At 41.3% G+C, this 18,324-nt stretch overlaps 2 protein-coding genes across 3 annotated transcripts in view; one reads left to right on the forward strand and one right to left on the reverse strand.

Annotated features, from left to right (window-relative positions):
- The window catches only part of LOC106612894 (neurobeachin), a 305,164-nt gene that overhangs the window by 99,105 nt on the left and 187,735 nt on the right, over positions 1-18,324 (reverse strand). For both annotated transcript variants that reach the window (XM_045724516.2, XM_045724515.2), the window contains exon 42: positions 14,073-14,209. In XM_045724516.2, coding sequence (XP_045580472.1) covers positions 14,073-14,209 — 137 coding nt within the window. The remainder of the gene's footprint in view (positions 1-14,072; positions 14,210-18,324) is intronic.
- On the forward strand, positions 10,841-13,205 carry LOC106612895 (putative nucleotidyltransferase MAB21L1). The gene has a single exon (XM_014214541.3). It carries the CDS (start codon positions 11,289-11,291, stop codon positions 12,366-12,368), a length of 1,080 nt encoding a protein of 359 aa, XP_014070016.1. The 5' UTR covers positions 10,841-11,288; the 3' UTR covers positions 12,369-13,205.

Raw genomic sequence — 18,324 nt, forward strand, 5'->3', positions numbered from 1 at the left:
TGTAACAGTTGTTCATGGCAACCATATATATTCGATGTTCTAGCCATCTACATTCTGAGATTCACATTGACACAGATCTTAGCTTGGCAGGTAAAGATAAGCTAATTATAGCCACCGTTTTCCTTCACTGGATCATGAAACTAGCGTATGATCATCATGGCTGCTGTTCAATAAACACTATGCTGTTAGAACTAGCCTCGGGTATTCTCTTGCGCTCTCTCTCTATGGTAGGCCTTAACCTTACTCTCTCTCTCTCTACATATTATGGTAGGCCTTAACCATGTTCTAACAGGCACATCATCAGTTAGGGAGGTTTACTTTTAAGTTAGAACACAAGTATGAACACACAAGCTTTCTGTTCTATGGCCCTCTCTCTCTTTTCTCTCCTTCCCTCGCGCTCTTCTCCTCTCCCCTCTGCCTCTTCTCCACCTATCCCTCACCCTCTCTTGCTCCCCCTCTATCTTCTCTCCTCTCTATCCCTCTCCCAGTGTCGCTACAATCTGCATAGAGAAACATTTGTCATCATTAGCTGGGCCCTGACAGTTGGCACCTAAATTTTCACATCTCCACCACGGGAAATTACGAACCCTTCAGGCCTTATTTGGGTAACATGGCCTAATTTCATCATGGGCCCAGCCACCAGCAATTCATTACTACACAATCCTCTTCAATCCCTCCCTTTGCCTTTGTTTTCTGCTGCTCTGCTGTGTGCTCTGTTACTGGAAACATAGTGTTGAAGGGAGAGAAGGGCTGTGCAATTAATGTGAGATTCCTAATGGGCTCCTGCGCTGCAGTAAAGATGCTCTGGTGGAGTATCACAGGGTAACACAGGTTCAGTGGGCCAATGATTACAGTGTCCACCTTTAGACAGGAGAGGAGACGTCAACTTCACATGGAGATGAATCACTCTGCCTCTGTTGCTTTGTTGCCTTCCGCTCTATATACACAAGACGATTTGTTGCTTCCACTCCGTATACGGAGAGTGAAGGTGCCTCCTCATGTCTGTTCTTTTATGTATACGCTATACACTGAGTGTACAAAACATTAAGAACACTTGCTCTTTCCATGACATAGACTGACCAGGTGAATTTAGTGTGAAAGCCATGATCCCTTATTGATATCTCTTATTAAATCTAATTCAATCAGTCTAGATGAAGGGGAGGAGACCAGTTAAATAAGTATTTTTAAGCCTTGAGACAATTGAGACATGGATTGTGTATATGTGCCTCTCAGAGGGTGTATGGGCAAGTAAAAAGATGTAACTGCCTTTGAACAGGGTATGGTAGTAGGTGCCAGGCGCACCGGTTTCAGTGTGTCAAGAACTCAAATCAAATCAAATTGTATTAGTCACATGCGCCGAATACAACAGGTGAAATGGACCTTACAGTGAAATGCTTACAGACCTTACAGTGAAATGCTTACCTACAAGCCCCTAACCCACAATGCAGTTTAAAAAATACGAATAAGAAATAAAAGGAACAAGTAATTAAAGAGCAGGGGTTAAATAATAATAGCGAGACTATATACAGGGGGTACCGGTACAGAGTCAATGTGTGGGGGCACCAGTTAGTCGAGGTAATTGAGGTAATATGTACATGTAATATGTACAGAACTGCAACGTTGCTGGGTTTTTCACCCCCAACAGTTTCCCGTGTGTATCAGGAATGGTTCCACCACCCAAAGGACATCCAGCCAACTTGACACCACTGTGGGAAGCATTGGAGTCAACATGGCCAGCATCCCTGTGGAACGCTTTGGACAACTTGTAGAGTCCATGCCCTGACAAATGTATGCTGTTCTGAGGGAAATAGGGGGGCAACTCAATATTAGGAAGGTGCACCTAATGTCTTGTACACTCAGTGTAAATACAGTCAGGTCCATAAGTATTTGGACAGTGACACAATCTGCATCATTTTGGCTCTGTACGCCACAACAATGGATTGGAAAGGAAACAATCAAGATGTGCTTTAAGTGTAGACTTTCATCTTTAATTTAAGGGTTTTCTCAAAATGATTGTATGAATCGTGTAGGAATTGCAACCATTTTTATACATAGCCCCCAAATTTTAGGTGCTCAAAAGTAATTGGACAAACTAACATAATCATAAATTAAATTGTGAGTTTTAATACTTGGTTGCAAATCCTTTGCAGTCAATGACTGCCTGAAGTCTGGAACCCACAGTCATCACCAGATGCTGGGTTTCTTCCCTGGTGATGCTCTGCCAGGCCTTTACTGCAGCTGTCTTCAGTTCCTGCTTGCTCTTAGGGCATTTTGCCTTCAGCAAGTGAAATGCATGCTCAAATGGATTCAGGTGAGGTGATTGACTTGGCCATTGCAGAACATTCCACTTCTTTGCCTTAAAATGTATTTGGTTGCTTTTGCTGTATGCTTCGGGTCATTGTCCATCTGCACTGTGAAGTGCCGACCAATGAGTTTTGAAGCATTTGGCTGAATATGATCAGATAATATAACTCGAAACACTTCAGAATTCATCCTGCTGCTTTTGACAGCAGTCACATCATCAATAAATTCAAGGGAACCAGTTCCATTAGCAGCCATACATGCCCAGTCCATAACACCACCTCCACCATGCTTCACAGATGAGGTGGTATGCTTCGGATCATGAGCAGTTCCTTCCCTTCTCCATACTCTTCTCTTTGGCAAACTCTAATCTGGTCTTCCTGTTTTTGAGGCTTACCAATTGTTTACATCTTGTGGGAAACCCTCTGTATTTACTCTGATGAAGTCTTCTCTTGATTGTTGACTTTGACCCAGATACACCTTTTTTTATTTTTTTATTTTTTTATTTCACCTTTATTTAACTAGGTAGGCAAGTTGAGAACAAGTTCTCATTTACAATTGCGACCTGGCCAAGATAAAGCAATGCAGTTTGACACATACAACAACACAGAGTTACGCATGGAGTAAAACAAACATACAGTCAATAATATAGTAGAAAAATAAGTCTATATACAAAGTGAGCAAATGAGGTGAGATAAGGGAGGTAAAGGCAAAAAAGGCCATGGTAGCGAAGTAAATACAATATAGCAAGTAAAACACTGGAATAGTAGATTTGCAGTGGAAGAAAGTGCAAAGTAGAAATAGAAATAATGGGGTGCAAAGAGCTAAATAAATAAATACAGTAGGGGAAGAGGTAGTTGTTTGGGCTAAATTATAGATGGGCTATGTACAGGTGCAGTAATCTGTGAGATGCTCTGACAGCTGGTGCTTAAAGCTAGTGAGGGAGATAAGTGTTTCCAGTTTTAGAGATTTTTGTAGTTCGTTCCAGTCATTGGCAGCAGAGAACTGGAAGGAGAGACGGCCACAGGAGGAATTGGCTTTGGGGGTGACCAGAGAGATTTACCTGCTGGAGCGCGTGCTACAGGTGGGTGCTGCTATGGTGACCAGCGAGCTGAGATAAGGGGGGACTTTACCTAGCAGGGTCTTGTAGATGACCTGGAGCCAGTGGGTTTGGCGACGATTATGAAGCGAAGGCCAGCCAACGAGAGCGTATAGGTCGCAGTGGTTGGTAGTATATGGGGCTTTGGTGACAAAACGAATGGCACTGTGATAGACTGCATCCAGTTTGTTGAGTAGGGTATTGGAGGCTATTTTGTAAATGACATCGCCGAAGTCGAGGATCGGTAGGATGGTCAGTTATACGAGGGTATGTTTGGCAGCATGAGTGAAGGATGCTTTGTTGCGAAATAGGAAGCCAATTCTAGATTTAACTTTGGATTGGAGATGTTTGATGTGAGTCTGGAAGGAGAGTTTACAGTCTAACCAGACACCTAGGTATTTGTAGTTGTCCACAAATTCTAAGTCAGAACCGTCCAGAGTAGTGATGCTGGACGGGCGGGCAGGTGCAGGCAGCGATCGGTTGAAGAGCATGCAATTAGTTTTACTTGTATTTAAGAGCAGTTGGAGGCCACGGAAGGAGAGTTGTATGGCATTGAAGCTCATCTGGAGGGTAGTTAACACAGTGTTCAAAGAAGGGCCAGAAGTATACAGAATGGTGTCGTCTGCGTAGAGGTGGATCAGAGACTCACCAGCAGCAAGAGCAACATCAATGATGTATACAGAGAAAAGAGTCGGCCCAAGAATTGAACCCTGTGGCACCCCCATAGAGACTGCCAGAGGCCCGGACAACAGGCCCTCCGATTTGACACACTGAACTCTATCAGAGAAGTAGTTGGTGAACCAGGCAAGGCAATCATTTGAGAAACCAAGGCTATTGAGTCTGCCGATGAGGATGTGATGATTCACAGAGTCGAAAGCCTTGGCCAGGTCAATGAATACAGCTGCACAGTATTGTTTCTTATCGATGGCGGTTAAGATGTCGTTTAGGACCTTGAGCGTGGCTGAGGTGCACCCATGACAAGCTCTGAAATCAGAATGCATAGCGGAGAAGGTGCAGTGGGATTCGAAATGGTCGGTAATCTGTTTGTTGACTTGGCTTTCGAAGACTTTAGAAAGGCAGGGTAGGATAGATATAGGTCTGTAGCAGTTTGGGTCAAGAGTGTCCCCCCCTTTGAAGAGGGGGATGAACGCAGTTGCTTTCCAATATTTGGGAATCTCAGACGACACAAAAGAGAGGTTGAACATGCTAGTAATAGGGGTTGCAACAATTTCGGCAGATAATTTTAGAAAGAAAGGGTCCAGATTGTCTAGCCCGGCTGATTTGTAGGGGTCCATATTTTGCAGCTCTTTCAGAACATCAGCTGACTGGATTTGGGAGAAGGAGAAATGGGGAAGGCTTGGACGAGTTGCTGTGGGGGGTGCAGTGCTGTTGACCGGGGTAGGGGTAGCCAGGTGGAAAGCATGGCCAGCCGTAGAAAAATGCTTATTAAAATTCTCAGTTATAGTGGATTTATCGGTGGTGACAGAGTTTCCTATCCTCAGTGCAGTGGGCAGCTGGGAGGAGGTGCTCTTATTCTCTTATTGTCTTACACCTACCTTCTGGAGGGTGTTCTTAATCTGGCCAACTGTTGTGAAGGGGCTTTTCTTCTGTCATCCACCACAGTTGTTTTCCGTGGTCTTCCGGGCCTTTTGGTGTTCCTGAGCTCACAAGTGCGTTCTTTCTTTTGAAGAATGTACCAAATAGTTGATTTGGCCACACCTAATGTTTTTGCTATCTCTCTGAGTGGTTTTTTTCAGCCTAATGATGGCTTGCTTCACTGCAGTGACAGCTCTTTGGAATTCATATTGAGGGTTAACAGCAACAGATTCCAAATGCAAATGCCACACTTGAAATCAACTCTATATCTTTAATCTGTTTACTTGTAGATTAATTAATAAGGGAATAACACACACCTGGCCATGGAAGAGCTGAGCAGGGGGGACCACATCTAAAAAGTGCTGTAATTCCTACACCGTTCACCCGATTTGGATGTAAATATCATCATATTCATTATTTAATTTCAACTCCAATATGTTGTGGTAGACAGCTACAATAATAATAACTTGGTCAATGTCCAAATATGTATAGACCAGAGTATATATATCTTACAAAAACAAACATGAGGGGGCACCTTTCCTTTCCCTGGCAAAACAACCTGGATATTGCATTATAAACTAGTCACCAAAAACCACAAGCCTGTACAATACTGCTACTCTAACAGCTTCACAACAGCAGAGATGTTAACAGATAACAGAATAATAACATATCAGGACACTGCTCCCATCTCTTACTAATAGAATAGGGATACCTAGTCAGTTGAATAACTGAATGCATTCAACTGAAATGCGTCTTCCGCATTTAAACCAGCCCCTCTGAATCAGAGAGGCTGCCATAATGGACTTCCATGTCTTCGGTGCCTGGGAAACAGTGGGTTAACTGCCTTGCTCAATAATACCTTAACATAGTCACATAGAACAGATACAGAGCTGATCTGTGATTATACAGACAGGAGAAGCCACAGGCAGCATCACAAACGGCACCCTATTCCCTATGTAGTGCACATATAGCAAATACCATTGGATCCTGGTCAAAAGTTGTGCACTATATAGAGAATAGGGTGCCATTTGAGATGCAACATAACATAAGCATTTATACACAGTAATGCTATGGGCACATACAAAAACAGAAAAATATGTGATCGCTCACAGAATGTTATGCTGTGTATTTTTTAAATGGCAGACCTCTGATAATACCTCTCATTTTCTGTGTTATTATGTGAAGCCGTATTGGCAAATAAAACGAAATTATATTTAATTATATTCATGCTAAATTGATGCAAATACATGCATGTCATTCATCAGAAAGGCTGACAAGCGTTCCATATTGAGGAGAGGAGGAAGGTGGGTGGCAGAGGAGAGGAGGGGCACAACAGAAGCTGAGATAATTCGTTAATTTCCCCTGTTCCCACCCCCCCCCCTCTATCGCTCTCTTCTTTCTCTCGCATCCTCACTCTCCGTGAGTAGTGAGGAGCCATGAGTGTTGTCCACTCCTCACTACTCACAGAGAGAGGCTGTTGACAGGAGAGCTGTATCTCAATCCATCTCTCTGCAAAAACTACAATCCTTTGTTCATGACTCCTCCTCCTCAATCGTATTGGAGGATAAGGTCCAAGGTCCCTCCCCTCTAACCTTTTTCTCCAATGTACTTTGAGAAGGATGCGAGATCAGAGAATGTGAGGAATCAAGGAAATATGAATTGAGAAAGAGGCTAACACAGGGAGTCTGCTGACACGAGGAGGGGATATAACAGATGAAGAAAGGTGGGGGCCGGAGATCCAGAGGGGGTCGGGGTGGGGGGAGGATCCAGAGGGTGGAAGGCACAAGGCCCAGAAATTAACTGGCTACCCCACAGAGACACCATATTGTCTAGAATAATGATATTCAGATTATTAAAAACCCCAATGACAATGTCATTTTGAGATGAATGAATTTTGTGGGGGAACATGTCAGTGAGTCCCCATCCCGAGAGGGTAAAGTGTATTATTTCTCCCAGTGTGAAGCCTAATGCTGATCACACATATCTTAAATGCCACACTCTTAATCTGAGTCCTATTGCACTGCCACTCCATTAGAGACTGTTGGTATAATCTGGATTTGACTTGGTGACTGAACCTCTCATTGGCTGCCCTCCATCTCCAGTCCTCTATAATGCACAGCGAGATAGATGACAGAATAACATGGATGACCTTATTTGTCATGTTCTAACAGGATTATAAATAGAGACACACACTGAATATTATTATACTCAATTAGCTGACTTCAATGGCCACATTATGAGATGCTGTTATTACTATTGAGACTTTGAAATTGTTTAATATGGTCCGTCTTAATCAATATTATTATGGTTTTAGCTGGGTTTGGTCTTAATCATTTACACTAATGGTGTCTATAATGCACCACAGTATTGTACATTCATAAAAACTTTTACACTGTCTGGGGCGATGGATTTGTGGCATCGAAAAATGATGTTATATTGTGAACTTAGACTCGTAATTGTCAAGCTGAAAAACCTCATGTCCATTTTCAGTCTGTGTGTGCGTGATAAACTATGGTGTCATCACAAAGCCATTTCAGCTATTAGACAAGAACTGTTGACCCCATGCCAGACCACTGACAGGAGGATCAGTCTTACTAAAAGAAAGAGAAAAATGAAGAATGGAGGGAAAAAAGAGAAGTGCAGTAGAGGCCAGCTCTGGAAACAAAGAAGCCTTCTACACATGGTAGGAAGTAGAAGTCATTGTATTGATTTACACAATCATGCATAAAGCTGGAGGGTAAGAGATTAGACTGAAATTAGGCTGGGTCAGAAATAGGTTCTAATGAAATTAGGCTGGGTCAGAGATAGGCGCTAAACCATATCTGCTATTGTGGATCTAACACATAAACAATACAGGATAGCGCAGGATAGTGTATCTGAGTAGAGTAGAGTAGAGTAGAGTAGAGTTGAGTAGAACAGGTTGTTAGTGTAGATCTATAGTAGAGTAGAACAGCTTGTTAGTGTAGATCTATAGTAGAGTAGACCAAGGGTGTGTTCAGGTCGACAGAACGATGTGTAATGTTTAATTCACACACAAATGTACCTCAAAGGCTGTTGAAGAAAAGTGTGCACCGTTTTGAGGAAACGTGTAATTCAGTGCAAACCGTCACGCAACGCAGCAAACGTTGAACAGAACTGAACGCACCTCAGGTTGTTAGAGCTAAGTATTAACATTTCCATGTAGATCTGTGTAGGGTAGTCCAGGTTGCAGCCACATGCTTTAGATTAAAGAGGTGATAATCCTGAAGAAAAGCCCCTCCTCTATCACGCAGAGGTATGACCAGCCTCATGGCCACACTCACACACAGTTGGAAGTAGACTGTAGACTAGTCTGGATCTAATAAAGGCCAGTATACCTGCTGATCTACACACACACACACAGAGACAGAGAGAGATGGAGAAGAGGTGTGGGTTTTCCTCCCATCTCTCTCCATATGGAACCAGTATAGAAAGTCCTACATTCACAAAACACTCCATGAAAGTGACCAAGAAAAATCTAAACTAGGAAGTGGTAGCTAGTTTTGTCAATATCTAACCCCAAACAATTTCTGTTGAATATCCATCTAAAATAATAATCAAGGTTAAGAATATAATAAACTATATTTCACACTTAATTTGAATGAATTGTTTCATTGTAGACCTTTAGGATGTGCCTAGTGTAATCATGTGTTTTCTTGGCAAGGTCTATCACAGCACACCCATGTGTTGTCATATCTGTAATGTCTGCCTGGTAACAGTGGGACATTATTAATTATGATTGGGCTGATGCTGCTGACAGAGACCTCCAGACTGGTTGGCATGATAGTGGGAGACAAATATCCAACACACACACACACAGATATTACATTGGGAAGTGACAAGGTGCAGTCTATCCTGATAATTTGTGGTTCTGTGCAGCAAAGTGTTGGTGCAGAGTGTAAACGTCTTTGTGTCCTGTACCTCTGCCGTTATAAGTCTTCTTCAAAGCTCAAACGGAACCATCTGAGACGGGAAGCCACGATGACAACTACTTATTAAGCTAGAAATGGTTCAGAGATAGGGAGATAGTTCGGTGATAACTACAGAGATTGTTCGGGGATTTGGTGTGCAGAAACGTGCAGCAACTTCGTCATCATAAAAATATCTAGTCTATTGGTGTTGTGCATAAATGTGTCTTGCTTCCATTGAGGTCTTGATAACATAATAAAATCTGTTATATTTGTAATACGATTGGAATAGTATTTTTTGTAGTAGTAATATGAATATTGTAGGCCTAGCCTATGTTGTGTTGTCTATGTAGAACTAATTTACTTCAGAAGAAAATACTACGCCTACTCAACTCAATGATATATATAATTAGGCTAAAATAATAATCACAATAATAATAACATTGTGTTTTTTTGTTGCAATTGTTTAATTTTGTTTAATCATCATATTCGTGATAAATGTAAACACTGCTCTCACACAACACTCACCAGGAAAGATGTCTACAATGTACAACATAAGTAATTAGTCTAGTATTAATAGAAATGGCCTGCTTATGAAAACCTTGAGTTCACAACCTGTTAATGCTGACAAGACACCGTCATACAATATCGTGGATTATATAATCATCGGAATCACGTATTTCAACAAACTAACTAGATGTTTGCAATAAAACATTTACCATTGTTGAAAAATTATTAATATAGGAAATATATTAAAAAGCCTACACATGTATAGATTACAGTCTTAAATGTAACCTTTATTTAACTCGACAAGTCAGTTAAGAACACATTCTTAATTACGGCCTACATTAATGGCAATATCGATGCCATCTTAATTTTTCTTCATTGAAAAGATGTGTCCTACTTAATTTGACAAGTTCATCCTTCAATTAATGAACGATAGTAGGCCTATTTCATACATTGGAATAATGAAAAAATATTAACATTCATATTCAAAAACGTCTTAATTGAAAAGTACGCCTGAAAATGTATTTGTACACCACTGTAAGAAAAAAATTATTATTTTCTAAAATGCTTTGGGCCTTTATGTTATCATTAGCCTATTTACGCTGGAAAAGAAAACGCCGAAAATTAACCGGTCCAATATTTTTTAACTACTAGGATGTTGTATACATGCATTATTTCCAAAATAACCATGCGTGTGATTTCACAGGCCTAATAATTATACAACGGCCTAGCCTACTGATATGCTACAGATGTAAATCCATATTTTATAGGCTATTTCGACATGCAGTAGGATATTTTTTTTTCTAAGGACACTGCATTCCAAAGTCCTATTTGAAATGTCCATGTAGAATAGATTTAGCAGTGCGAATCTTCAGTCAAAGCAAAAAAAAATCTAAAATAACCAAGACATAACCCCACGCAACAACTGTCATCAAACCTGTCGTTCTAGTCGTCGCGTCTAATATTAGATCAGGTACAGTCCAGAGGCTATGGACAATACAGACACACTAATCGTCAAGAATAAAACAAAACGAAAATAAGTAAACGAGAATAATAAACACGAGCAAAATACAACCTAAAATACACGTTTTATTCAAAACAAATAAATACGCAAAACCCTGGCATATGTTATAGCCTAACCTACTGTAGCATTCAACCAAGCAGTTTAAAATGAGCAGTTGAAGAAAATCCGTAAAAATGTCAAAAAGACAGCCTGAAAGAGAGTAGAAAAGGGCTCTGTTTTTTCTCTCGCCAATGCGTAGGTGGACTTCCGATACTCGAGACTACTACCTTTAGTTTAAATTGTATATAAAACCCGGGGATTAATTTGTTGTTGATAAACTGGAGGCGGTGACGAATCAGATGGCGATTGGACATCCTCGTTCATAACCCTCCCTTTATAATTTCCCGAAGAGCGTCCGGGCTGTTAAACACAGAAAGACTCAGCCGCCTCCACGACGCCCTCACACACACACACACACACACACAGACAGACAGCACCGCGCACTTTCATATGCGGATCCATAACTAAAGCAGTGATTAGTGAAATAACAAAAACGAGGTTGTTTTGACTACTGACGTGAGAGGGTGTATTATGGATTTTTGATAATTATTCGCAAATCGAAGTACATACATTTTCCAACTGCAGTTCAATGCAAAAACGTATGCTTTAGACCGGCGAGATTATTACGCATGTGCCCCAACAAGCAATAATAGGCTTGGTTGGGACTTTTGGAACACATTTTTTTCTTTTTAATAGCGTTCTTTCTTCTCTAAAATTGGCTCCCGTACAAACAGCCGCGTTGGATCCGTCGGCTTACTGCGAGACTCCGGTCTACAACCCGGATCTCTGCCCTAACATGATAGCCGCCCAGGCCAAACTGGTGTACCACCTCAACAAATACTACCAGGAGAAATGCCAATCTCGGAAGGCAGCCATCTCCAAGACAATCCGGGAGGTGTGCAAGGTGGTGTCGGACGTCTTGAAGGAGGTGGAGGTGCAGGAGCCCCGCTTCATCAGCTCTCTCAACGAGATGGACAACCGCTTCGAGGGGCTAGAGGTCATCTCCCCCACAGAGTTCGAGGTGGTGCTCTACCTCAACCAGATGGGGGTATTTAACTTCGTGGATGATGGGTCTCTGCCGGGTTGCGCCGTGCTCAAGCTGAGCGACGGCCGCAAGAGGAGCATGTCTCTCTGGGTAGAATTCATCACCGCCTCCGGCTACCTCTCCGCGCGCAAGATCCGCTCCAGATTTCAGACCCTAGTGGCGCAGGCCGTGGATAAATGCAGCTATAGAGATGTTGTCAAAATGGTGTCTGACACCAGCGAGGTGAAGTTACGCATCAGAGACAGATACATCGTTCAGATCACCCCGGCTTTCAAATGCACCGGGATCTGGCCCCGCAGCGCAGCGCACTGGCCACTACCGCACATCCCCTGGCCGGGGCCCAACAGGGTAGCCGAAGTAAAGGCCGAGGGATTTAACCTTCTCTCTAAAGAGTGCTACTCGTTGAACGGAAAACAAAGTTCGGCAGAGAGCGACGCCTGGGTCCTGCAGTTCGGCGAGGCCGAGAACCGCCTACTCCTGGGAGGTTGCAGGAAGAAATGTCTGTCGGTCCTCAAAACGTTACGAGACCGGCACCTTGAGCTGCCTGGGACGCCCCTCAACAACTACCACATGAAGACTCTGGTTTCTTATGAGTGTGAAAAACATCCACGGGAGTCAGACTGGGACGAGAACAACCTCGGGGACCGTTTGAACGGGATTCTATTGCAGCTTATTTCGTGTTTGCAGTGCAGGAGGTGTCCCCATTACTTCCTGCCTAATCTAGATCTGTTCCAGGGGAAACCTCATTCTGCTCTAGAAAATGCTGCGAAACAGACCTGGCGACTGGCGAGAGAGATTCTGACCAACCCCAAAAGCTTGGAGAAACTCTGAGGTAAATGTGTGTTATAGTGAAGGCGGGTCAGTGAGAGGCCTGGTGATGTATCAAAGGACTATGGACAGAAATGGTCACTGTGCCTCTGTTTTATTCACCGTCTTGTAAAATGTGACTATCCTCTGATGAGGAAGAAGTTTACTCTGATATCATTTTTATGACCCATAGTCAAATATGACCCTTCTCTTTATTCTATTCTGTGATTTAGGAGTAAATTGTACCATCAATCCACATCCAAGGTTAGGTTACAATTCAGTATTAATCTTTCGTTATTTCTCTCCATGCCCACGGTTGTCTAAATCGTTTATTTGCTTAAATGCTTTAAAATAAAGCCCCCATACAAGCCTTGACTAAATATTTATACTGTAAATACATTCATAGGTTGTGATTCCAGTGGTCTGAAATTGTGAATGTTGTTCTGTGACATGTAAACTTAGGAGTTCAATTACACCTTTTAAAGTAAAACTTTGTTTTTTATCTGGTAGAAAATACATTCATTTAGTACATTCATTTCAGTAATAGTCTGCTGTATCTGTTGTCAGTGGACATTTTCTAATTTTGAAAGTTTACATTTTGATGGTACTATTTGTTACATTTAAAAAAAAACATTCCATAAACATACTTGAATTCTTATTTAAAGTATACTGGATACTTTTTTGTTTGTACCTTGCTTACATGATAAAACCTGAAAATAAGAACATATATATAAATACAGTCAAATTGAGAAGAAAAAATGCACTTGAAATACACTGGATTATAACATTTGTGATCTGATTTTTTATTCCTGTCTCTGAATTAATTTAAAAGAGTTAGCCTAATAAAAACTAGCTATGTAATATTTGTGTCCCAATCATGATTAATTAAATGTATAACTTGTATTTTTTTCATATACAGGCCATATTTATTGTATGCGTCATACATGGGTATTTTATAAGCCTAGTGTTTAACCCGTTTTAAATTACGCAAATATAGTTTGTCATTTCTCTATTAGTTCCGGCTATAAGCCTACCCTCCATATTATATCTATCAGGTTGTCTACGTTATAATAATAGGCTGTCTAATTAAAAGCTTTTTATAGGCTTAATGCTGTTGGAAAAAACAAATGCATGAGAGGTACGGTTGGGGTTAGACATTAGGCCTATATTTCTAATATACAGTGCACACGAAGAATGCTCAAAACAGGTGTTTTGAACGCGTAATTGTGTAAATGTCTAGGTTACAACCTTAGTATTCGCCTAATAGTTCTAGTAGTTACCCATGTCCATACACAGTCGCTATATTTATAAACAATGATAATATTGGTGTACCATCGAAAAGACCTCGTAGACTCTCGTTTGATGACATAGGTTTACAGGTTTTGAGGGGATCAGAATATCAATAAATGTGTAAAATGTTGTAGGCCTACATGTCAGGTAGGTTTAAGGCATGTAGGTTTAAGGCTCGTCTACATCCTGGCACAACGTTCCAATTGGACCAAATATTTTAAAATGCTCCACAATCTCCTAATGGTAGAATTCTTGCACATGGGTGAACCTGAATAATTATTTTAATCTCTAAATCACATTTTGTGTCTTGTAAACGAAAGGAACCTGGGGTCAATACGGGCCCAGCCAAAACATAAACATGAATCAGTAAAGTGAACTTGAATGTGAACAAAAGCTTGTGCATATCAAACAGAAATTGAAAGTGGCGACTGGACTTACCGTGGAGTCAAGCCGTTTGAAGGAGGGGTCATCCTCATCCACTTCGAAATAGATCTCGGTCGTCGTGATGGAGAGCGTCCCTCGCGTCACTATTACTGGGGCCACGAGCTGGGCTGGGGTGCTGAGGACAACTGGGCCTATAATGCGTAATACACCGTGCATCAGATATAAGGACAAACAAAACATGGTCTTTAACAATTCCCAACAAATAATCGGATTTGTTTTGATTGTGAATTATTATCAAATTTGAGTCTACTTTGATTTAGTCAGAGCACATATTGAGGCGATGTAATGTCTAGGATACAAATTCTACAATTTCTTCTTAATTTGGGCACATGCACAGTTCTTAATTATCACGGTAACAAGTCTGCATTCAGAGTTTATTTGTATTTTTTATGCAAAGTCGAATTACTCGTTCAGGTTAAATACAGAACACGGCTCCATTTTGGGTTGCACTCTGGAGGCTATAAAATAGGTTCTTTTTGAACCAAATCGCCATTCGGCATATTCAACAAGCATATAGGCCTATATACATTCTAGGCGTACAAAACGATTTGAAGCTAATTTACATAAGTAATAACCATTTCAACTAAATGCGCGTGTGTGCAGCAATAGGGCCAGCAGTATGATACGGTCTATCAGAACTAAACTAGAGATGGAGGAGCACTTGCCAATATGATGAATGTTCACTTATAACCTATAGTGTATTATTATGCATATTGAATATTCATATTTTTTCATAACAATTATTTCAGTTACTATAGCAACATCTGGGGCCTCTAAAAGAGAGACATAACACCACCCCACATGATTGTGACAATTTGCATAGCATCATAAACGAATAAAATCTTTTTGAAACAGTTTCTTTGAGGGAAAATAAAAGCTTTTGCATTTGTGCTGACAAAATCGTTCAGTATTTATTTACGACGGCTTTTTGATCCCTGGTCAGCTGACGGGATCACATGCCATCTCTCTTTCTGTCTCCACCCGTCTTCCTCCCCATCTCCATCTCTCCTCCTGTCCTCTCCTCTCCCTCCATTCTCCGTGTTCTATTTGGAGTAGTATCGCTGAGGCGCGTCAGCTCCAGTGATTTGTCTCGAGCTCAAATGAAAGCTCTTGAAATTGGGATATTTATCGATCGCGTGAACTCCAAAGAGTCACTTTAATGTCTCGTCAATCTTAATCCTGTGCTCCTCAGCCAATTATGCCTGATACTGTTGCGAGATTACAAGTGGATTTTGGTTTCAATTCCCTGGGCGCTCTTTCATTGTGCTCACGGAGCGTTCAGGAATAGTGGAATCGGCTTTCCTACTCTTTCTCTCTGCCTGCCCTATAGCTGCTGTCTGTAATAAACTCTCTGCCTGTTTTAAACTGATCTTATCTGATTACACCATCACCGTTAAATATGTGCTTTACAAGCTGTTGTAAACATGCAATATCCCTGGTCTAATAACGTTTCAGGTGTATTTATTGTATGCCTATGAGAACATATGTCCCTAACATGCCTCACAACATATTCATGAATAGATACTACAAAATACACGGATATATAATGTATAGCCTACAATATAGGCCTACGTGTACATATAACGTAATATTATACAATCTAATTACTGCGTTGCGCTCACAGAACAGAAAGCAATGCTTTTGAACATGAAACAAAACGTGATCAAAACATCACTGTCATTATTATTTATTAGCCTATGTAATTATCTTGTAATGACAGTTGTTCTTAATGTTGTTTCCACATTAAGAGAAATATTAAACCTGCCCCATGTTAGGCTACATTTGAACAGAGAATTAGGCCGACGTCTCAATAAACGGACATATATGGTTTTATATTCGATGCTGTTTGCAAGAGATTCCCAGCAACCTAAAGGGTTTGTCTTTCTGCAACATACATTCTCTTTTCAAAGATCTCTAGTCTACTCCCCCTTAGAGAGCGCGCGAGAGAGAATAAAAAGACGTTGGAGGGTACAGAACCATTGTGTTGTGACCTGAAGGGGCTAGTTAGCGGTTCTGGGGGGGCAGTGCCCCTGTGACAACAATTTCTAGAGGGACGGCTTTAGGCGGAACACAACAGTATCGTACCACATGCATCTGCATTATGAACATGGTCTTTTGCCTGCTAATGCCTGCAATGCAGTGAAGAAAACGATATGACAACAATAACGTCTAATGTAACTGGCCCCTCTAACAGTACAACCAGCTTGGCCCCCCCAGTTGAAATGGTCTAGAACCGCCACTGGGATCTGGTACATACAGAGACAATACAGCCTTAATCCACTGCCGAGTACAGGGACGGGATTAAACTGTAATCCCTCTAGGTATACTCCGTAATTAGGAGTTAGTATTAAAACGTTTACACGATAATAATAACAAATGATACAGGTTTCCATATGCCAAAGGACTGGATTCTGATAACACGTGAACTATAATGCTAGATTTTGGAGCCTTTTTCTTAGAATTTCCTTTAAAAAAAAGTTAGAGAAGTAATAATAATAATATTCACGTGCACACACACACACACACACACACACACACACACACACACACACACACACACACACACACACACACACACACACACACACACACACACACACACACACACACACACACACACACACACACACACACACACACACACACACACTCCTTTGACTTGGATGGTCTTCAGAGTAATATTTCAGAAACATTTAGATTGTACATTGAGCAAATAATTGAATTTATCGCAAAAATGATTCCAGTTATAATATTCTATTACATAGTTGCAGTTTCTTGGTGTTATTCTGTGTGTACTCTAGCCTTGTCTGTCTATGGGGCTGGTAAACTGTTAAACAGTCTGGTCTGATGAAGACAGTCACAGTGATGTCACTGCTGCACTGCTACACAGACACAAGGCATTCTGGGTAGTGTCATAATTAAAACAGCACTGCACATTCTCCCACAGTCCTGAATGCCCAACATTCCTCTCAAAGGCTTGAATAAGTCTAAGAATTCCCTATATAGGGCACTATTTTTGACCAGGGCACATAGGCCATCAGTGTGCCTTTAGGGACGCAACCTAAAACTGTTCCATTTCTTATGCAATAAAGATGAATTTCTTAAACATGTAAGGTAGACAGTGATATTATATGTAATTCAACACATCCTGAGCAGTGTACTTTTTTATGGGGTTTTGTCTAAGTATTTATGACACTATTATCTTGCACTCATAAGGCTAATTATTACCCATGTAAGGGATACAATTATGCCAGAGAGAGAGAGAGATATGAACGGTGAACTTCACTCGTTAGGGCATGATAATGCACCCCTGAGAGAGTACAGAGTGCCTGTTTTTGACTGTTCCATCCAAAGGTCTGTCAGTTAAGATCATTAATATCTCAACCAAAACAGTTAACAGCCACTATCTAAACACAACACCTCCCTCTTCCATCATCTCCTCTCCTTGTATGATTTGGGTTACAGATGAGTAGACAAAAGGAGTGTGTTGATGCCAGTGAGAGCAGACGGTGTTGCCAGTGTTCAGGGGGAGTGAAACTAATCATGGGTTTGGTAACCACAGGGCAGGCTCCGCCCGCCCCAATAGCTAGCTGAGCCCAGGGTAAGCCACGCCTCCTCTGGCAGCAGACACTGGCCTGATGTTTGGTTGGCAGGAGGAGAGAGAGAGGAGGAGGAGGAGGAGAGAGAGAGATATGGGGGAGAGAGAGTGAGGGAGAGAGAGAGACAGACAGAGTGAGAGAGAAAGAAAGAAAGAGAAGGAGAAAGGCTGTCAACACACAGGGCGGATCTCCCACTTAGACTGCTCAGGGCAGAGAGAGATAGAGTTTAGATATAGAGTACACAGACTGTAGCCTATAGATATAGAGCACATAGACAGAACACTACCTAATGTCCAAGACTTCCGAAAGGTCAGTCTGAGATAGCGAGGGCTCCCCTTCTGGTCAGAATGTGAACATACCTTTAACTTTACCATGTTGCAATAAAAAATGTTTTTGAAAGGTTTTTGAATGGTTCCAAAAATAAATGTTTCGACCAACATTTTTAATAAGGTTGGAATTGATGTAGCTGGATAAAGAAAGGTAACATTTTGAAATCTCTGTTTTCATTGTAACTGGTCGAGTTGATTTTGGATGGTGTTTCTTTATTTATAAAGGCCAGTGCAATCAAAAATGTGATTTCCCTATGTTTTATATATATTTCCACACTATGAGGTTCTAATAATATTGTGCAACTGTGAAAATTATGA

This window comes from Salmo salar, chromosome 09, assembly GCF_965601325.2.
Source record: "Salmo salar chromosome 09, fSalSal1, whole genome shotgun sequence".
NCBI lineage: Eukaryota > Metazoa > Chordata > Actinopteri > Salmoniformes > Salmonidae > Salmo > Salmo salar.